The sequence below is a fragment of the Phacochoerus africanus genome, chromosome 9, assembly GCF_016906955.1.
Source record: "Phacochoerus africanus isolate WHEZ1 chromosome 9, ROS_Pafr_v1, whole genome shotgun sequence".
In the NCBI taxonomy this organism is placed as follows: Eukaryota; Metazoa; Chordata; class Mammalia; order Artiodactyla; family Suidae; genus Phacochoerus; species Phacochoerus africanus.
Window position 1 is genome coordinate 28,576,804 of NC_062552.1, and position 22,464 is coordinate 28,599,267.

The 22,464-nt window shown below is 39.9% G+C and overlaps 1 protein-coding gene and 1 pseudogene across 2 annotated transcripts in view; one reads left to right on the forward strand and one right to left on the reverse strand.

Annotated features, from left to right (window-relative positions):
• The window catches only part of KHDRBS2 (KH RNA binding domain containing, signal transduction associated 2), a 515,090-nt gene that overhangs the window by 13,759 nt on the left and 478,867 nt on the right, over positions 1-22,464 (reverse strand). The window contains exons 8-10 of one of the 2 annotated variants that reach the window (XR_007137030.1): positions 21,191-21,249; positions 6,182-6,354; positions 4,183-4,243 (exon numbers count right to left, since the gene is read on the reverse strand). Coding sequence is in view for 1 of the 2 variants with exons in the window: in XM_047796004.1 (XP_047651960.1) it covers positions 6,257-6,354; positions 21,191-21,249 (157 nt within the window). In the remaining variant the exon portion in view is untranslated. Of the gene's footprint in view, positions 1-4,182; positions 4,244-5,250; positions 6,355-21,190; positions 21,250-22,464 lie in introns of those variants that run through there. The other variant, XM_047796004.1, reaches the window with a different exon arrangement.
• On the forward strand, positions 7,263-14,503 carry LOC125135558 (eukaryotic translation initiation factor 1-like; annotated as a pseudogene).

Sequence of the window (22,464 nt, forward strand, 5' to 3'; positions counted from 1 at the left end):
TTTTTTTTTTTTGGTATATTCTAGGGCTGCACCTGTGGCATACGGAGATACCCAGGCTAGGGGTCTAATCGGAGCTGTAGCCGCCGGCCTTTGCCAGAGCCACAGCAACTCGGGATCTGAGGCTCGTCTGCGACCTACACCACAGCTCACAGCAATGCCGTATCCTTAACCCACTGAGTGAGGCCAGGGATTGAACCCGCAACCTCATGGTTCCTAGTCAGATTCGTTAACCACTGAGCCATGACGGAAACTCCATAAAGGGTTACATTTTTAAGGGGCATTTGTGGTTTCAAAGTACAGGCCTAAAGGAAAAACAGTAATATTTTAATAATATAGTTTAAAAAGCAATTTCCTTTAAAGGAATTCATGAAAAACTTTAACATGCCATTCTGTGCCAAATTTATTTAAACACTGTTAGTGCTTCAATTGTTATTAAGCTAAATGGCCATAGTTTCATTAATACACTGAAAGTGAAAACTACCTAAATACTACTAATAAGACCTAAAAGTACTATTTGGCCTCATAAATGGCATCATATTGATTCTGAGTTAATCATAACTTGAGTGTAGGAAAACTTTTTGTTCAGCAAATGCAAGCAGGCACAGAGTTTCTGACTTCTTCATGCTTAGTGCCCAAACTCGTACCTGTCGGTGAGTTCCCTGTCATCCTAGGATCATCTGGGTCCCAGGTGCTCCAGCATTATCTGAAAGAATGTGTGAACTGTGCCCAAGAATAACATCAACTACCCTGGGGTGGAAGGCACTGTAATTTAAAAACCTTGACATACCATGCAACTTGCACAGGTGAATTCAGACTTGAGAGTATCTGGCTCTAGAAGTGGCAAGGTCCCTGTTTCTGCCGTCTTTGGAAGCCAGCACTTTGAAATCAGTGAAAGGGGAATGATGCCATGATGAGTGAGAGGGGACTGATGTCACCGACAAGAGAGGAAACTTCCAGGCGAGTGTTCACTAGTTCGGGCCACTCTCTGAGCAGTTTTCATCCTCTCAAAGGTTTCTGCCGAGTGGCCACTAACTTAGGGAAATTCATTCCCTGTTGCCAGGGAAACCTACTGTATCCACTTCTGATTATTTTAAGAGTTGGGAAAATTGTGCAATAAATAACAGCAATGTATGCATAATTATATTTTTCTAAACCTCAACTTGATTTCAATCTCAGGTTCCCATACTGCCAGTGGAGAATTCAGCCAGCTCAGATTAATCATGGTCAGGAGTTCCGTTGTCAACTCAGGGGTTTATTGCCCCCTCTCTTTTTCCTGGGTTGGACTTAAGTTTCGGAGGTGCTGGTAGCCGGGGGTAGCTGATCTTCCCACTTCTCCACATTGCACCCACTGAAACATCTGTATCCTGTCAGTGCTGGTCCAAGCCTAGGATCCACCTCCCCTGCCTTCCTGCAAAGGTGATTATGTTTGCTCTCTACCAAACCTTCTCCAGTCTTGAAAGCACGGAGAAACATTCCATAGACACATTTTTTTTTTTTTCCTTACAGGATTGCACCTGGAATGCACTGATATTGGGGAATTTGGTGAAGCCTCCACGGGCTTCGATTTGGACAAACATCTCTCCTGTGTTCCAAATTGACTTATTGTACAGACTTAGACCCAAACTGCACCAAATATCTTAGATATTGCTACCTCTTGAGCCTTCTTCTCAGCCTGGACAATATTTATCTTGTACAGGTGGACAGGAGTCCTTTATTTATTTATACATTTTTGGATAGGAGCTCTTCAAATGTACTGTTTTATATCCAGAGCCTACTAAAAATGAAGGCTTTTGAAACTCAAGATCCCCTTTCTCACAAATCATCGTTTTTGAACTTTGAAAAATCTTCATTTAAACTCAACAGCCAAGACTGTTCTCTTCTCTTGTTCAGCAGTGGTGTTTCTGCTGTGACAATCCTGCCCTGACTTCATGCATTCAGAGATAGAGTCTGAATGATGAGAGAACCACAGGTTCTAAAACAACAATAACAACCACAATAAAATAATTACAGTGTACACAAAGCATATGGATTAATATGTCAAATAGTAAACAAATTGTGATTGATTTCTCTGTCCTTGCTTTATAAGATCAAGCCTGCTGTTTAAAAAGGATCAAAAGGGAATAATACACAGGATATCTGGATTAGAGATTCTTTCTGCCTTGGTTTATAAAAACAGTAACATTTTTTAAAAGTCAAATCAGTGGGTTAAGGATCTGGCATTGCCGTGAGCTGTGGTGTAGGTTGCAGACGCGGCTTGGATCCCGCGTGGCTGTGGCTGTGGTGTAGGCCGGCAGCTACAGCTCTGATTAGACCCCTAGCCTGGGAACCTCCATATGCTGTGGAAACGGCCCTAGAAAAGGTGAAAAGACAAAAAAAAAAAAAAAAAAAAGAAAAAGTCAAATCAGGGATGGAACGTTACAGATAAATTAAAGCATCATAAGTTTCTATAAGTTTTGATCTTTGATTAAGCAGCTTAACAAAGGGATTTGACTAGTTGAAGCATCTAAGATATTAACTAGTTATGTTAGCAGTTTGAATGCTAGAAAAGCTCTTTCAGATGAAAAGGTACTTAGTAATTATAAAACTGACCCAATGTAAGGTTTGCCTTGTTTCCTTGGGACGGCTTCCTTAGCTCTGATTCTAGTCTTCAAAACTGCAGTGGCTTCCTTTTTTTCTTTTTTTTTTTAAAATCATTCAGTGAATTTTATTACATTTATACGTGTGCAACAATCATCACAACCAAATTTTACAGCATTTCCATCCCGAACCCTCAGTCTCATTTGGAAACCATAGGTTGTTCAAAGTCTGTGAGTCCGTATCTGTTCTGCCTCGGCTTCCTTTTCTTTCTCCCATAAAATCCAAACAGTTTAATACAACACTCAGGGACCATCACAACTGCTGTGATTTGACTCGACCCCACCTCTCCAGGCTTTGCTTTTGCTGGGAACCTTCATGAACTGGGTCCTGGGGCCCGATGGCTTTCTGCTTTTCTCTCAACCTCTTCCTGAACTTTGCAGGCTCCAGGAATTGACCAGCGGGAGCCCTCCCCAGGTGGCGTGCCCTTCCTTTGTGGTCACTGAACAGGCTGCCCCCCTCGCCCCCGTGCCAGGGGGGCCCTCAGTCTGTCCTTCCTCCATCATAAGACATCACCAGGCTCTCTCATCTCTCACCTACGGCATTTAAGTCTACACTGCATCAGGGATGTTTGTGCAGTGAAAAGACAGACCCAAAAGGATAAAACTTGGGTTTTACCCCTGTTTCAAACAACCTCAAAAGATCCCTTCAATTCTCCTGTCAGTCAGTGGAACTCCTAGCTGTGTGCATTATTTTCAGCCTGAGGTCTTGTGTGTAGAAATCAAGTCTCCATTTCCAATAGGGCTTTGGACTTTGTAAATATTTCCTGAATCAAATAGAAGGGCAGATGAGAAATAAGAAGTTTACTGACAAATCCAATGGGATAAATGGGGATAGCAATGGTAGGTTTATTTTAGTTGACTATAAATATAATAAATGTTATCTTATTGACAGAGTGTATGGGGAGCGCTCACTATGGTCCCTTTCCTGTCCCGTCCATCTCAGTCAGCAATTGTGATTTCCTCCTCTACTGTCTGCAGAATAAAAGTTTTAAATCTCTTTCTTTGTACAGTTAAGAAGAGGTAACATACAGTAGCTCAAAGCAAGGAAAAAGGCTGTAGATTAATGATGAATTCATGTTTCTTTTTTCTTTTTTTTTTGGTCTTTTTGTCTTTCTAGGGCTGCATATGGGGCATCCTGAGGTCCCAGGCTAGGGGTCCAATCGGAGCTGTAACCGCTGGCCTAGGCCAGAGCCACAGCAACACGGGATCTGAGCCACATCTGTGACCTACACCACAGCTCATGACAATGTTGGATCCTTAACCCACTGAGTGAGGCCAGGGATCGAACCTGCATCCTCATGGATGCTAGTCAGGTTCCTTAACCGTTGAGCCATGCTGGGACCTCCTGAATTCACGTTTCATCTGACAACCTTCTGAATAAGCTCAGAAAATACCCAGTTAGATGATTTTATCTAAAGAAGATAAAAATAACTCAGTGCCCTGACAACAATTTAAACCTTTTTAGTATTTCAACAAGTGTCACTTGATGTCTTAGCTTCATCTTGGTAAAGATTATTTATCTCAGAGAAGGTAGCAATAAGCTTACCTCTGTCCTTCTTAGCCCATCACACTTGCTATTCAATTATGTGGTCTTTGCTTGTGGATACCTGAAATAGTGAGACAGAATAAAAAAATAAATTAAGTATAACTCACTAGCATTTTGTGAAAAGCAAACATTTACAATTTTAATTGATGACAGACACACACTTCATAAAACTATTAGCATGCAACTCCAGCTGCAAATACTGAACAGCAATATGCCTTAGCTGGTTAGCAGCAAAAAAGTAAACCAATCACATCGACAAAAGCCACCATCAACAAAGAAACTGTATTTAAAAGATGAACAGTTTTGGCGTCATCCCTACCATCGTTTTTGCTTTCTCTTTTTTTCCCATCAAAATTTAGCTGACGTTTGGTGTTAGCAAGAGCTGCAGTACTATTATTGTTAATTTTAGTTCTGTTTATTACCTTGAGGGTTATATCCTATAAAATAATTTTGGTGCCTCTAGTTAATGTTAATTATTTGTTTTAATAACCTGTAGACCTATTTGTTATGTTTTTGTAGGTTTACTTTTTTAACTATCAGGAACTTAATAACTGAGAATATTTAACATTACTGTTGCATAGGCAAAATTACAGAGTTACTGTTATGTTACCTGTTTAACGTTTAGTCATCCTTTGAGTCCTGCGACATATTTCCTTAATAATCATCAGCCATCAAGTCTGATAGTCTCAAAAGAAATATCAGCCCTCTAAACTGCCTTCAAGGGCGGTGATATTTAGCACTGAAAATTACAAATAAAGTTTTTGAGGTTGAATAGTAACAATTGGCCAGTGACACTGATGGTTTGTTTGTCAAAACAAATTGGTATAAACTACGCAAATGAAGCCCACACACTCCTTTGAGTGAAAACAATAAAGTGAATCTACGCAATGCTTACATGTTGGATGGGATATTTAATGTGCGGGAAACTCAAAGGTTGAAGAACTAGGCATTTAGACAGTGGTAAGTGGTAATCTTACCTCTTTATACTCCATTACTCTTTCTCACGAGAGACATGCTAATGCAAACAAGTCAACCAGAATTTGTGTTTAGCAAGATAAAGCTTAGAGGATAGTTTAAAATCCATTTATTATTCTAAATCCATTTTTTCCCATTAACATGTTATACATTAGTGTTTACTAACCATGATTCATGTAACAGTTTAGTTTGTTAACTTTTAAATTATTTAACAACCATAAGTTATTAATACACTTTTAAAGTATTACACAAATATCTTAAAACAGGCTTGGGTTCATTTTTGTAAGTTTTAAATAGAAAACATTTTAGGCATCTCTTGAAGAAGAAATAAAGCAGGCATTTAAAGCTAGAAAACAAGTAATTCCAAATTTGGTATTTACAAAAGTTTTCAGCTTTATTGACAAATTATGGCAAACATATCTGACAAATTGTGGTTTCCTATTTAGAGAAGCTTACACATGGAACTTTAAGTGTGTGTGTTTTTCTTTTTTAACAAATACAGGTTAAAACACTGAACAAATTCAGTTAGCTACATACATACAGTAGCTGCTTGTTTTCAACCCCATTAAAACAGCATTTAAAATTAAATTTACAAACTTAATATCGAACATCTTCATCTAACTAACAGATATTAAAAGACAGGTTAAAACATCTTATCTACAACTTTATTATAGCTAGTTCAAATATCATGTTACAGTCTTTTAGCAACCCTAAACAATGTTTTTGCTAGTTGATTGAGACTCAAAAATCTGTTAACAGATTCATGCTCTTTCTTTAAAAAAAAAAATAAATAAAAAGAGAAAAAAATAAAGATATTACACACAACAACGAAAACAACCAAGGGAATATCACCCTGCTAAATGATTTATAGACAATGCTTGCCGATGTCTTTTTTAGTCCGTTTTGTAAAATAATACTAGTGTCAATGTCACACCAACAGTATAAGGGAAATACAAGTAATATGTGGGAGCAGTTGTGAGCCGTTATCCCTAGAATAGGAACAACAACAAAAAAGGACTATTACTTGTCATGTTGCTGTTTATGTGGAGACCACAGGCTGTGAACTGCCTTTGACTTGAGTCACAGGTGAGGGGGACCCTCAGTATCTACCATAGGGATGCTCCCTGTATCCCCCTCGGGCTGACCTTGGCAGTGGTGCCTTCAGGCTGGAGCGGGTCGTGGCCCATTCTTCTGGTGCTATGAACAAGAGAAAGACAATAACATTCACTTGGCTTCACAGTGATTGAAAACAGTTATTTAAGATGCAATAGTCAAAGAGAACAAAAGGTCTCAACCCTAAAGGCTCAAGCCTTACTAGAATTTTCCACATGACCAGTTCATCCAAAAAAAAGTGTATATTTTGAGATGCAGCCACTGGAATTAAACTTGTAAGGTGTTTTCAAGGTTAAAGTCCATTTGGTATGTGTTAAACAGAAAGAGGAGCGCCATTGTAAACCATCCCTCCTTAATCCCGAAACGGAATCCTGAAAGAAACTGGACATAGGAAACCCTTGTTTCTTAGCCCCTGGATTATCTTGAGACGCACGTGGGAATCTTGAAACAAAGAACCCAAAACAAAACTGATGCCTGTTCTCTAGCTCCCAAAACAAATGATTAGAAGCTCTACAGGGGGTGACCTAGGGTTTGCTAGTTTTAATGCTTCCCTGAATGATTCACGGTCCAGGGTTAGATTCACTGTGTGAAACAAAAGTCAGTGACAGAGCAGCAGGATGTGGGCTGGAGTAAAATTTAAGCAGACAGTCAGTAAAGGAAAAAAAGATCATCCGTCAGCTTTTCCAAATGAACAGGCTGGAAAATAAGGAGGTATTAGCATACTAGGAAAACTCCTCATTTCTCTCATAATCTGACTTCCAGCAACCTCAATGCTCTGGGGCCGAGCCAAACAACAAGAAACAAGCAAGCAAGCTCTTGAGTATTACAGGGTAAAGGGCCTTGGTAAAGTCTATGTGCGCAGAAGGGAAAGGCAGTGTTCCCTCCAAGGGCCAAGGACTCAACATTGGGTTTATAGTGACTTATGTGATCTAGAAACTGGGCTCCCTGGGTCTTTCCATCAGAATTCAGTCCTTCATTAGACAGCAGATTTCATGCATCAGACTACAGTTGCAGGACGCACAGATACAAGAAAAGGGATTACTAGAAACAGACACACTGGCATTGATGCTGATGTAGAAGGTGGTGGTAATGAAAGTGACTGGAAAATTGCTGCAGGTAGAGGCCAGCTGATATTGGGGTCATAGCCCTGGACAGTTCAAGTAGCAAAAGCAATAAGAAAAGTGTCAACTGCACTTTCCATACTACAAGGCAAGAGTGATATATGTATAGTGATATAATGATATACAATATAGAAAAATGAACCAAAGTTGGATTAAAACGGGAAAATGGCACGAACGAGCGAACATTAGGTTTCTGTGAGTATTCTTCATCAGGATATCTTGATTACAAATGACATCTGCTGACAAATGAAAAATTACATCTCTTTTACTACTTAAGGTAAATGCTTGAGTTTATTTCCGTATATGATAGGACATGACATAGAAGGAGACCCTAAATAAATATGAGAAATGTACTTTTGCTCAGAATACAGATCTCCTTAGGTGTCTCCTTTGAACTTTTCTTTTTTCAAAACTAAACTCATTCTTTTTTTTTTTTTGTCTTTTTGCTATTTCTTGGGCCATTCCCGTGGTGTATGGAGGTTCCCAGGCTAGGGGTCAAATCAGAGCTGTAGCCACCGGCCTACACCAGAGCCACAGCAACGCTGGATCCGAGCCGCGCCTGCAACCTAGTTACTCATCAAAAACCCTTAAAATCGTCTCAATTTTGTCCATTAGACCTAAACATCATCAAGCTTTGTCTTTTCTTCTTTCACATGTGTTTAACTAATACATTTCTTTCCAACCCCATTAATCCTATTCCATGGCAAGCCATTATCATCTTTGCCTTGAGTACTCAACTAACTTAACTTTTGTGCCTTTCCATGATTTTAAGCATATATACATATATAAATATATGCTATAATTTACAAATGTTCTATTTATAAATTTACAAATGTTTACAAATTACATATATATGTAATTCCTGCTGTGTGTGCATATGTGTGTGTGTGGACACTCCCTACTTTTCTTTACCTTCTGGAGCAAGGGACTTGTCCAAGTACTACAGTTGACTATGCCTGTAGCATACCCAGGATCAAGTCCAAAATTTTTAGCAAGGAATTCTCTGCAAGGCCTAACATGATCTGACCTGGATTTCATTTTAGACAATTGGACTTGTCAACTTTGGTCCCTGAAGTACAAGTATTCTATGGTATTTATTGAAAAATTTTCTTAGGTTTCAAAATACAAGTAGTGTTATTGATAAAGTTAAGACTTAAATTTTTTTTTTCTCAAAAGAAAGGCCATCTTATGTGCCATGGAAATGGACCAATTAGGAGAAGGAACCAGTAAAACAAACCAGTTTAAATGCAAAAGTTTCAAGTGCAAAAGACTTAAAGTTTAAATACCTGTTAAATTTTGGCAAATGAATCATTTCATTTTGCTTACTATATTGAGAAAAAGCTTATGATATCCTTAACAATTAGTAAATGTTTATGGACTGGCTTATTTGATCACATGATTTTAATTCATCTTAAGAATGATGAAGATTTCTGGCAGTGCTCCCACAAGAGAGAGATGGGTTGAGTCTTTTGGACTTTTGAAGAGCTTCTCTTGATTACCTGGGAACTTGTCCTAGATACCAAAAAATTTTCCTAAGAAGTGGTAATATCCATTTTAGTCTTTGAAGAAGTTCTTAGGTGAAGTCCCTAAGTGGCTTTTGAAAGTACATATTTCCAACTGACTCTCTGGACCATGAAACAAATAAAAACTGTCTCCAAAGTCCAAACTTGACATAAACAACAAATATAAATATTTAAAATGTGGCACATGATGAAAATATAATTGTGTAAATTCAGAAAGACAGTTGATAAATATATGAATATTCTCTAAAGAGAAACATTATAGAAACTTTTGTGGGTAAAATTTTGAAATACCTCTGTGGCCCAACTACTTAGTGCTTGAAATTTCTCTGTTAACTTGAATTCAGCACAATGGAATGTGTGTCTATGGCCATGGCTGGGTTTTAGAATATGAGAATTAAATCCTCTTCCAGTTTCTTTTTTTCAGTCTAGGTATGGAAATCTAGGGCCATTTTTCCTAACCTTTCTCCATTTTTATGTAAACCTCTGTGTAGCACCCCCAAACTTACTTCATGTATATACCTAATTTCCAAACTAGAGCATGGCTTTGCAATTTTATCTTCTGCGACTAAGATTAAGTTATTTGGATTACTGCTATATATACATATATATTTGTTTGTTTGTTTTTGGGCCAATGACCACAGCATGTGGAAGCTCCTGGGACAGGGATCAAACCTGAGCCATATCAGAGACCCAAGCTGCTACAGTGACAATACCAGATCTTTAACCCACTCTGCCACAAGAGAACATCACTGCTATTTCTTACTGTGAGCTCCAGGGGAGTTAAAAAAAAATAAATGCCCAACAAACCTAAGCCGCTGCAGTTCTATCTTTAACCGACTGTGCCAGGGTGAGAATGCCTCAATATTTTAAATTAAGTATGTAATCAACTATAATAGAAACAATAAAAATCTTTAAAAGATGAAAAAAGAAAAAAAAATAAAGTATGTCACTTCCCTCTTACTTTGGAGATAAGATCTTTGAGGTAAAGAGGAAATGAAAAAGCTGGTTAGAAAAATGATTTCCAAAATGGAAGATGCAGAATTGCCTTGTGACACAGCAGGTTAAGGATCTGGTGTTGTCACTGCTGTGGCTCAGGTGGCTGCTGCGGGGTAGGTTCCAGCCCTGGACAGGGAACTTCCACATGCCACGGGCATGACCAAAAAAGAAAGGTGGAATTAAGAACTATGCTTATTGGCATGATGAATGATAAGAGAATGATATTTAAACATAATAAAGTATGAAAAACCAAAATGGAAGATGCATAAAAAAATGGTAAATGATAGTTGGTCACAATATAGAGGCTTCTCTGCTTTGAGCCTAAAAAAAAAACCCTACTTTTATCATTGTTGAATAAAATCCTGAATTGATCAAAAGCCTGAAGAATTCATCGACAGACCTCTTCCTTTGAAATGCACATAAGGACTTTATTGGAAATAGCAGAAGGAAGAATAGGAATGGTGACATAAAATATTTTATGATTTTCAAAGAATTTCAATAATGTCTTTAATTCAGTGAAGGAAGCAGACCTGGTGTCAAAACTTTGTAGACAGCTTGAACTTGTAGTTTTTGGATTGCCTTATACTCCCTACCTCGCTGTCATTTCTTGAAAATAATGACACACTTGAGAAGAGAAATGGGCTCAGATTGGAGTCTCAGACCAACTCCAAGTTTGGGGAGTTAGAAAAACAAATCAGACTTTAACCTGGGCCAAATGAGATGCTGACTCCCTGTACTCTTGCCCCACAAGCCTCTTCCTGCTTTATCAGATGGATGCTCTCGTCTCAATACCTGTGTGGCAGCACTTGTGGCCACCTTCGTCCCTGGTTACTGCGAGGTAACCTTTAAACTCTGGAATTTCCTGGAGTCATTGGAACATTTCTGTTACGTGTGGTGGCCCCTCTGGCCCCACCTGACAGTTTATGCTAATGAGGTGCTGGGTTTGGGGACTCGTCCCGCCAGAAAGACCAACTATGAGATTAGAAGCTTTGGGATTTGACCATGTGACACCAGCCCACCCTGCGGGGAAGGGGAGGCTGGAGAGGGATGATTTAACCAATCACGCCTACAGACTAAAACCAGAATAAAAGCACTGGGCTCTGAGGTTTCCATGAGCTTCTGGTTGGCACGACTTTGTTGTTACACATCATGTGCCAGAAGAACAATGCTGCCCTGAAGATCTGCAAAACTTCACATTTGGGATGTGCCCAGTCCTTGCCCTCTGTGTCTGTCCCCTTGCTGGCTTTGCTTTCTAGTCTATGGCTAAAATAAAGCTAATATGAGTATATCACTTTTCGCAGTTCTAGGAGTTATTCTGGCAAATTATCAAGCCTAAGGAAGTAATGGGAACCCCCACATGGTAGCCAGCTGGTCAATATTTTAATTAAGTATGTAATCAACTGTATGTAATCAATTGTAATAGAAACAATAAAAATATTACAGAAATGAAAAAAGGAAAAAAAAGAAATTTACGTACGTAACTTCCCTCTTCCATTGGAGATAAGATCTCGAGAATAAAAGCTCTGGGCTTTTTTAGTCTGGTCACCTGGGCAACCAAACATGTAACTGGTGTGTAAACAGAGGCTAGTCTGTGGCGTCTGGGCTGAGTGGCTCCCACACTAGTCTTTTCATTGGTGCTCCTCAGTCTTCTCAGCAACCTGAACCTTAGCTCTTTGCCCATGTTGGCATTTCCTCTGCCAAGAGCCTCTGGGTACCTGTCTGGTCCTCTGCGGCACTGCCCTAAGCATGAGGCGCTCCTCCTGAAATCTTCCTGGATGATGGCCAGACTCCAGAGACTGGCCTATTTTCCTCCCTGGTACATCTTATTACAACTGAGCTAAATGTTTGAGAAGGTTCTGGTATGGTTAAGTAATTTGTTCGATACAAAATGACATCAGTTATAAGTCATCAATAACTATAATTACATTTTCAACTGGTATACTTTCTCAGCAATCTATATATATCAGTCCCCACTGAGGCATTACATAAATTATTACATATTTGATAAATGAGGTATATAGCACATTTATTTCAGAACCATGCGTCTTAGTCTTTTTTTTTTAATTCATGCCCTCTTTCAATAAACAAGATAATCTCCCCAAACTATGGAAATTTAGCAAATATTCACTAAGGTGGCATATCTCCTGGATACACATTTTCTTCCTTGGTGTATTTCCATCTTGGCAAGAAAACGTTCTCCCAGCTTTTTATTTTTTGCTCTAATCTCTTTTAAAAGCAATTCTTTTTTTTGTTTACTCTAAATACAAATCCATGTCATATTGAATATATATCTACATATATATATTTTGACTTTTTGCCTTTTCTAGGACTGCTCCCATGGCACATGGAGGTTACCAGGCTAGGGGTCGAATCGGAGCTGTAGCCTCCGGCCTACGCCACAGCCACAGCAACCCGGGATCCAAGCTGCATCTTTGACCTACACCACAGCTCACAGCAAAGCTGGATCCTTAACCCACTGAGCAAGGCCAGGGATCGAACCCGCAACCTCATGGTTCCTAGTCAGATTCGTTATCCACTGCGCCACGACTGGAACTCCTGAATATATTTTTTATACATGATCAGTTCACCCCCAAATTCTGAAAATGAATCACTCACTTTCCCCTCAGTGAAAATGATTATACCATTAACTCAGCAGAAAATTAAGTAATAAAAGAACTTTCCTATGACTTGTTGTATTGGCTCAACAACAGAGTTGTTAGATGCATGTGAACTACAGTCCTTTTTTTTTTTTTTAGCTTTTAAGGGCTGCACCCATAGCGTATGGAAGTTCCCAAGCTAGGGGTCAAATCCAAGCTACAGCTGCCTGCCTACACCACAGCCACAGGATCTGAGCTGCATCTGCAACCTACACCACAGCTCACAGCAACGCTGGATCTTTAACCCACTGAGCGAGGCCAGGGATCAAACCTGCATCCTTACGGATACTAGTCAGGTTCATCACCACTGAGCCACGATGGGAACTCCTCTTTTCTTTTTTTTAATGGCCGCACTCATGGCACATGGAGATTCCCAGGCCAGAGACTGAATCTGAATTGCAGCTGTGACCTTCACCACAGCTGTAGCAATGCTGGATCCTTAACTCACTGCAGCAGGCCTGGGATCAAACCTGCACCTACGCAGCAGCCCGAGTTGCTACTGTCAGATTCTTAACCCATTGTGCCATGGCAGGAACTCTGCTGGCACAGTTTTGACCTCTCCTATTAAGACTGTGGGCCATGTTTCACCATGGTCCCGTGTATCCATCTGAAACTTATTCTCACCCTTAGCATTCAGCAGGACTACCCAGGAACCTTCTAATGCATGCTCAGTTCTCATATCCAAATATTATGATAGAGCTGAACTGGGATTATAACCGGACACTGTGTTTGTTTGTTTGTTTTTTCAAAATTCACCAAGAGGTTCTAAAATGTATAACTGAGGTTAAGAATTTCTGATCTGAAATACTGAAAAGCGGGTTCTGCTACTGCCTAAAACTGTTGAAACCATTGTTTGCCTGAAACAAAACCGAAACCATTGTAAGTATATCTAATTTAAAATGAGCAACGCAAGCAATGAAGGAGAGGTGCCCTGCTCTTTTTGGCTGCTTCTTGCCAAGGCAACATAATCTGCGTTTATTATCCAGACTAGTTGAATTAGATACCTATCTGACTGTAACCTCTGAAATAGTGAGAAAATTAGCTACCTAATTTTACAACTGGATTTTAAGATACTTAAGAAGCACAATTTCTCCAGTCCTTCTTTCAATTAAAAATAATGTTTAAAAATCTATATTAATACCACTTACAGGTGGAATCTAAAATATGGCACAAATAAACAGAAACAGACTCACAGACATGGAGAACAGACTTGGGGTTGCCAAGGTGGGGGTGGGGTGGGGAGGGAGTGGGATAGATGGGGAGTTTGGGGTTAGTAGATGCAAACTATTCCATTTAGAATAGATAAGCAATGAGGTCCTACTGTACAGCACAGGGAACTCTGCCCCAGCCTCCTAGGCTAGACCATGATGGAAAATAATATTTAAAAAGAATGTACATATGTGTATGACTGAGTCACTTTACTCTACTGTAGAAATTGACACGACATTGTAAATCAACTATACTTTGGCCCCAGTCACTAAGCCACAGCCCAGGACTCAGCAGCCTCCCCCTTGAGTACTCCCTCTTCCTGACGACACGTCTCTCCCCACCCACCTTCTCTTGCAGCCTTTGGCAGGCTGTTTTCAGCGAGGAAAAGGAATCGTATCCCATGTGCAGAACCTCCACTCTTTCGACCCCTTTACTGATGCAAGTAAGGGCGCTGATCCGCTTCCTGCGGGCACTGAGGGTTACATCCATGTAAGAATTCAACCGAGAAAGGGCAGGAAGACCCTTCCTACTGTCCAAGGGGTTGCTGATGATTGCAATAAAAAGAAACTAGTGAAGGCGTTTAAGAAGAAATTTGCCTGCACTGGTACTGTAACTGAGCATCCAGAATATGGAGAAATAATTCAGCTATGGGGTGCAAGAACATATGCCAGGTCCTAGTAGAGACTGGATAGCTAAGGACGACCAGCTGAAGGTTCATGGGTTTTAAGTGCTTTTGGCTCACAGAAGCTTCAGGGAGAATTTTTCTTGAAATGGGTAGAATTTCCCTTCTGTCCTTTGTCACAAGTTTAAAAGCCACACAGCTTGTATCATGTAACCATTTGGGGTCTGCTTTTAACTTGGACTAAGGTAACTCCTTCATGCAATAAACTGAAAAGAGCCATGCTGTCTAGTCTTGAAGTCCTCATTTAAACAGAGGTCAAACAGTAGGCACCTGACAGTGTCCAGCCTGAAACAAAGCAATAACCTGATATTTCAGCCAAGTCCAGAGTCCCAAGGTCACAGGCGGCTATCTGGCCAGCAGCTCCTCAGCGATGCCTCTAGTTTCCTGCCTTAAGAGAACGTCACCCCCTGAACAGCCCTGGGTGAAGCTGAGAGTGGAGGGTGGGGTAAGGCAGCAAAGGCAGCTGTATTGAGAGAGGGAGCCTGTGATTATCAGGGGCTCTGGAAAGATCCCCTAATGTCTCCACTGTGACCACGTGGGCAGAGCTTAGAGCAGCCACCTTCCCTCTAATGAGGTGACAGGACATGTGGCTTGCCACCAAGGTCTTTCTGACCAGACATATCCTAGCTAATTGATGTCCAAATGGAATGGGAGGCCAACCTTCTAACAGGTAAAACTTTTGACAAGGGAACAAATTTCACTGGGAACAATCTCTAGCTATAGAGATTGCAACTTACTAGCAACAGCTGCCCAAAGCCATGCAAAGTAACAAACTTGCTTTTGATGTTTTATTTTTCCTTCAGTTTTAATGTTACGTAATGTATTTAAACCCTTATTTATGTCTTTTTTTTTTTGTCTTTTTAGGGCCACACCTGCGGCATATGGAGGTTCCCAGGCTAGGGGTCCAATCAGAGCTGTAGCCGCTGGCCTGCACCACAGCCACAGCAACGCCAGATCGGGGCTGTGTTTGTGACCTACACCACAGCTCATGGCAACACCGGATCCTTAACCCACTGAGCAAGACCAGGGATTGAACCCGTGTCCTCATGGATGCTAGTTGTAAACCCTTATTTAAATAAAATTTGTCTTTGGAAAAAAAAGCTATACTTTAAAATAATTTAAAAATCTATTTTAAAGTTAAAATTGAATAAGTCAGAGTATTTCCCGATATTTTTCAAAACTTCAGTATTAATAAATCATAAGGTAAATACTTTGTATATATTACTTTTTTAAATGACTGATAAATTCTTGCCCATATTAAGAAAATTCATCTACATTTATAAAATCAATTTCCTCAAATGTCTATTTCTATTTACTGTTGCAAATGGACAGTGTTTGTTCTTGAATCACATAGTGACATGATTGCCAGGTAGCTTCATTTCCCTTTGCTGTTTTCAGAGATTAATCAATGCAAGGCTTATTTTCACTCTGGGACAATCATTCCAGCTCCTCAACACAAAATGAATGCAATGGTGTTCTGCAATCAGCTTGAAGTGAGGCACTCGAATGCCCTCGAATGGGGCACAAAAATTCTTTTGCTTTCATTCATTTCAAGACAGTGTATTAATATTACCCTCCTTGCTTCCACACAGCTGTCATCAAAAATGCCACTACAGAATAGATCCATAATTAGCTCCTCAGTCTGCACATTAAATACATGTTAATAAACAGCTCTCTTCTCTGACAATATTGCTGTCCATTCTTAGCTGTCGGTCTCCGAATTAAGAGGATGTTTCTATGTGAAGCACTGGCAAGACAAGCTGATCCATGCACTGTATTTAAAAATGCACCCTTATTGAATTACGAGCTATTTAGGCATATCCAAAACAATTATAACGATTCTGATAAATTAGGCAATATTTTTAAAATGCAAAAACTGGTTTGGAATATCTGTAAGTCAAATATTTGTGTTGCAAAAATAAATTCAAGTTATCAGAAAATTAACATTTAATATTAATTTAGGAGTTCCCATCCTGGTGCAGCGGAAATGAAGCTAACTAGGAACCACGAGGGTGCGGGTTCAATCCCTGGCCTCGTTCAGTGGGTTAAGGATCTGGCATTGCCATGAGCTGTGGTGTAGGTCGCAGACATGCCTCGGATCTGGTATTGCTGTGGCTATGGCATAGGCTGGCAGCTACAGCTCCAATTCAACCCCTAGCCTGGGAGCCTCCATATGCCACAGGTGTGGCCCTAAAAAGACAGAAGTCAAGTAAATAAATAAATATTAATTTAATAATCATGTAACATCAATGAGATATTTAATAGTTATTAATATGTGAAAAATACACACAGGTCATTATATATTTTATATAGTAAATTTTCATGCTAATATGATTAAAATACTTGCCATTTTATATTTACATTATTACAAGAAATAATTTAATATTAAACTGCACAAAAATATCTTGAACAATTTAATTGTGATTAAGAACACGTGATATTCACTGAAGTCAGGTATTTGTTACTTCAGTATGACTTACGTCCCAGAAGAGACATATGATTTCCACCTGGTGATACCAAAACACGGTGTAAAGATTCAGAGTGGAGTGTCACACTGACTGACTGGATTTTTTTTAAGATTTTTTTTTTGTCTTTTTTTTGTTGTTGTTGTTGTTGCTGTTGTTGCTATTTCTTGGGCCGCTCCTGCGGCATATGGAGGTTCCCAGGCTAGGGGTTGAATCAGAGCTGTAGCCACCGGCCTACGCCAGAGCCACAGCAATGCGGGATCCGAGCCGCATCTGCAATCTACACCACAGCTCACGGCAACACAGCTCGTTAACCCACTGAGCAAGGGCAGGGACCGAACCCGCAACCTCATGGTTCCTAGTCGGATTCGTTAACCACTGCGCCACAACAGGAACTCCTGGATTTTTACTTCTAGTGGTTTATTTCATTCCTGAAGGAACGCTGAATGAGATCCCCCCCCCCATCCCCGAGTCTTTGGAATGCAGGACCCAGTTATCCTGGACAGCATTCCTTGCTCCTCTCTCAATATCTTTCCTACACTTTCCCCACTGGTCTTCCCTCTAACTTGAGCAGAAGAGGAGGGCGTCTGGGGCCACTGATTTTGAGCCTCCTCACATGCTGTCCAAGTCCCGGTATTGCCAGGCAACTGAGAATGGAAGCTGTTAATTTTTTAAAAATACAGAGCTGTATCCATGAGACAGCCAAGATGTAACAGAGAGGAATTAGTAATTCAGGATGTAAATGAAAAAGCAGAGATTCGAGATTTACATTTTGGAGTAAATGTTATTAATTTAAAAGACTGTGCACAGTTCATTAAAGATAAGCTATGAATGGACACTTGTTAATATGCTAGTTAACATGTGAGGTATGAAAAATTAGTGAAAAGCATCAATCTATTCTTGACACGAGCGGGTCCTCAAATTGTTCCATGTGCATGTTTAACTGTTATCACCTGCCCACTTGGACATGACAAGAGGAGCAACCTGTGACCAAAAAGCCTAAACTTAACTGCTCCCAATCACCCAATACCTAAATGTGAGTGCAGAGAATGCCTATTAATTCAACGAGGCTTCAAGGTTGTGATGCTGAGCGCTTTCTCTTTACTAGCATTTGACTTTGTCCTTTTTCTGTTGTCTGTGTAGGAAACATGAGCACTCTCCAAAGTTAAATCTCGGGACCATATGGATTGACATGACAGCCATATATTTTCTGGTTATACAAAAAAGAGTATTTCTTTTCAAATCTACATATTAATGGTTAATTATAATGGTGCATGTGAAAATATATTAAACTGAATTTTGTTAAGGTATTATTGTAAGGGTTAAGAGTTAAAAAAAAACCTCTTTAGGATGGGAAAAACTTAAAGGAATTTTTATACAGCAGTGTATATTGTATTCTCTTTTTACATAAAATGTGTATCACGATGGATTTGAAAATTGGTAAAATATACAACAAAAAAGTAAAGAATAAATACATATAGGAGTATAATTTACATTTCCTTCTTTTTTAACCTAAATTTTCTATAATATGTGTATTATTTTTAGAGTAAGAAAAAATATTTTATTTTATTTTATTTTTTTTGTCTTTCGTCTTTTTAGGGCCGCATCCACAGCATATGGAGGTCCCCAGGCTAGGGGTCTAATTGGAGCTACAGCTGCTGGCCTACACCAGAGCAACAGCAACACCATATTCAAGCCGCGTCTGCAACCTACACCACAGCTCATGGCAACGCTGGATCCTTAACCCACTGAGCAAGGCCAGGGATCAAACCCCCAACCTCATGGTTCCTAGTCAGATTCACTTCCGCTGTGCCATGATGGGAACTCCGAGAGTAAGAAAAAATAACTTATTTTTTAGGTCAATCATACTTCCGTATCTATTTAAGTTTCTAAGCAACTGTGGCAAAAAAAGAAAAAAAAAAGAAATTATAAAAATATACACTTCATTTCCCACATGCATCATTTGAAACATAGGGCTTCTGTTCCAAGTTCTCAGCTGCATCCTGTAGCCCAGTATGAGCAGAGATGAGTCACAGTAAGCAGAGAGGATTATGGGTGGTGAGAGGGGCCCCAACTGCTGGAATCCTGGCTTTTGAGTGGGCTCCTTTCTCAGCTGCACTGTTTTCTGTGAGAGCTGCACCATGAAAAACAAGTATTCACACACTCTTCCCTATTCCTTACTTGGTATTAACATTTTAAAATGTAAATAATTCAGAAATTGAAATCTCATATCATAACCATGCAGTCAGATATTATCCCTGCCATTGATTTCAATGCATGTAATTCTGTAAAGTGAGGCTCATAGCTGATATTTTTCTCAAGTGTATGTGATAGGTGTAAAAAAACAGTAACTATATTTTGTAAATAAAAATTCCATTAAAAAGTGATTTATAAATGTCTAATCATCAGAATGTAAGCTTCGAGAGATTGTTCACTGCAGTACCTCTAGGACTGAGAACAATGGCCCACACGTTTTAGCCATTAGATGAATATTTGTTACATGAGCAATGTTCTCTGACCTTCTACGGCATCCATGGTTTAGAGTTTGGCACAAATTTTTTTTTTTTGTCTTTTTGTCTTTTTGTTGTTGTTGTTGTTGTTGCTATTTCTTGGGCCGCTCCCTCGGCATATGGAGGTTCCCAGGCTAGGGGTTGAATCGGAGCTGTAGCCACCGGCCTACGCCAGAGCCACAGCAACGCGGGATCCGAGCCGCGTCTGCAACCTACACCATAGCTCACGGCAACGCTGGACCGTTAACCCACTGAGCAAGGGCAGGGACCGAACCCGCAACCTCATGGTTCCTAGTCGGATTCGTTAACCACTGCGCCACGACGGGAACTCCTGGCACAATTTTTTACATGTAGGAACACAATTCTCAACAGAGGAATCAGGGAGGGACAATATCTATTGTGTACACCATCGTATTCCTAGAGCCTGACAACACATTTACACAAAGGACAAATGTGCGTTTTCACTCTAAAATGGAGATAAAATACTTAATATTTCAAGTTATTATAAAGAAATAAATAAGAAGATACGTGTAAGTAATCAGCTTATGGAGAGTCATCACTGTGGTGGCGGCTAATTTTGATCCTCCTACCTCTGAGCTCAGCCTCATGATATTCACCCAGAGAAGTGAGTGGATTTGGTGACTCTGGCTCCAAGGAAGGTACACCTCCTTTTCTCCCCAAGTCTGGACCTTCCCCTCCCTGTCCTGATGGAGCATCACACCTTCACTGAGTGGAGCCCCAAACACAATGTTCATCGTCTCCTCTACTGCTCCCCATAGACAGGAATAGAGTGGCCTCAGCATCACTTTAATTTTTGGACTGGAAACATTTCAATGAGTGTTATTTTTCAAGGCAGTCAATTGGTGATGCTGCCTATGTATTTAGGGAATCAGTGACTACTCTTCTAAAGTGATGTACTATATTAATATAGCATAGGCACTCAATAAATCTTACTGAATTGAAGTACAATTAATTTAAGTGGTTTTTCAATTAAACAATGTAATTTTGAAATTAATATTATAGATAGACATGCCTATTAACTATTAATTCTTATGAGTCAATCATTTGGCACTCTCAGGAATTACACATGCTATAAAAGTAACTTGAAGGCTATAATTTATGCCCTCAAAAGTCTTGAAATCTTGGAGTTCCCATTGTAGCTCAGCAGGTTAAGACCCTGGCACAGTGTCTGTGAGGATGCAGTTTTGATCCCTGGCCTCACTTAGTGGGTTAAGGATCCATTGTTGCTGGAAGCTGCCTTTTACATTACAGACATGGCTTGGATGTGGTGTTGCCATGGCTGTGGTGTAGGCCAGCAGGTGCAGTTCCGATTTGACCCCCGACCCCGGAACTTCCAGATGCTGCAGGTGTGGCCATAAAGAGAAAACATAAAGTTTTAAAATCTTTAAATTATCTCTTACTCTAATGATCTTTGTGAAAGCAGAAAGACAAAGTATTGTCAAATCAATGAGTTGGACAACAGACACAGTGAAACATATAAGAAAGACACTATTCAGAATGTTCACTGCTGCTGTTGAAGATGATCTCTGTGATTCACTGTTTTTGAAATTTTGATGAAAATTGACCTGTCCAATTTTCTGCCACCAGCATCGCTTGTCAAACCTCACCCTGGAATTACATAATCAATGTAATCTGGACTTCTGCAAAACTGGGTGGAGAAAATAGAAGTAATTTCTGAGTTGTTGGTGACAGACAGATGTTCTGATTTCACAGTTTTAGTAAGGAAAAGGTCTTACCATAGCTGTCATAGGCATCCTCACTTACTCCATGACCGTAGTCATAGTATTCAGGCACACTGCAATAGATTTAGACAGCAGTCAATGTTACTGCATTCAGGAAGAACCAACTCAAAAACTCACATGGAGTTTGGAAGCACAATGTGTGCTAAGGTAATATCCCAAGAATCTCTAAGCAAAACCCACAATCCTAAAGAAATATTCAGTAAGGAAAAATACAGGTTATTGATGAAGAGTGCTATGATTTTTTCATACCACTTCAGTACTTCTTTATCTCAATTCTATTACATAAATCAACTTTCTTCTAAAACACAAGTATAATACTTCAAGAGGAGAGTTATAAAAGGTCTATTTCCAAGAAAAAGCGCTGCATAAGATAACAATCTGGTCCATTGTGTGTGGCTTTTAAGGCTGTTACCTTAGGAAATGTACATCAATTTCACCTTGACTCTCAAACACTGAAATGAGACTCCCCTCCAACACTTCCACGGTATGTCCATGTGCTTCACAAATGTATTAGCTATTTCTTTTCACTGAATGGTTTGCTAGCTGCATAGCCTAATATGACCAAGTCATAATTTTAAAAAATATTATACAAAAAGTAGAAATTAATTTAGCTTAGCATTTGGCTACCTAATGCATATTTTAATTTTATTTCAGGATCTATAAATATCTGTGATATGTAAGCATAAAGCTGATCCTATGTTGGTAAACTGCAGACTCAGTGCTAGAAATAATAGATGTCCCCCAAGGGAAAACCTGGGAATAGCTATGAGAATTAGCAGGAAACATGACATGACATAGAGAATGTATTAGAGAATGTGACCTATTTGCAAATAGGTTTTTTTTTGTTTGTTTGTTTTTAATGGCCACATCCCAGGCATATGGAAGTTCCTGGACCAGGGATTGAATCCAAGCTGCAGCTGCCACCTACCAGATCCTTTAACTCACTGCACTGGGCTGGGGATGGAACCCATGCCTCTGGAGGGACCTGAGCTGCTGCAGTTGGATTCTTTTTGTCTTTTTGTCTTTTTGCCATTTCTTGGGCCGCTCCCGCGGCATATGGAGGTTCCCAGGCTAGGGGTCGAATCGGAGCTGTAGCCGCCAGCCTACACCAGAGCCACTGCAACGTGGGATCCGAGCCGCGTCTGCGACCTACACCACAGCTCACAGCAACGCCGGATCCTTAACCCACTGAGCAAGGCCAGGGATCGAACCCACAACCTCATGGTTCCTAGTCAGATTCGTTAACCACTGTGCCACGACGGGAACTC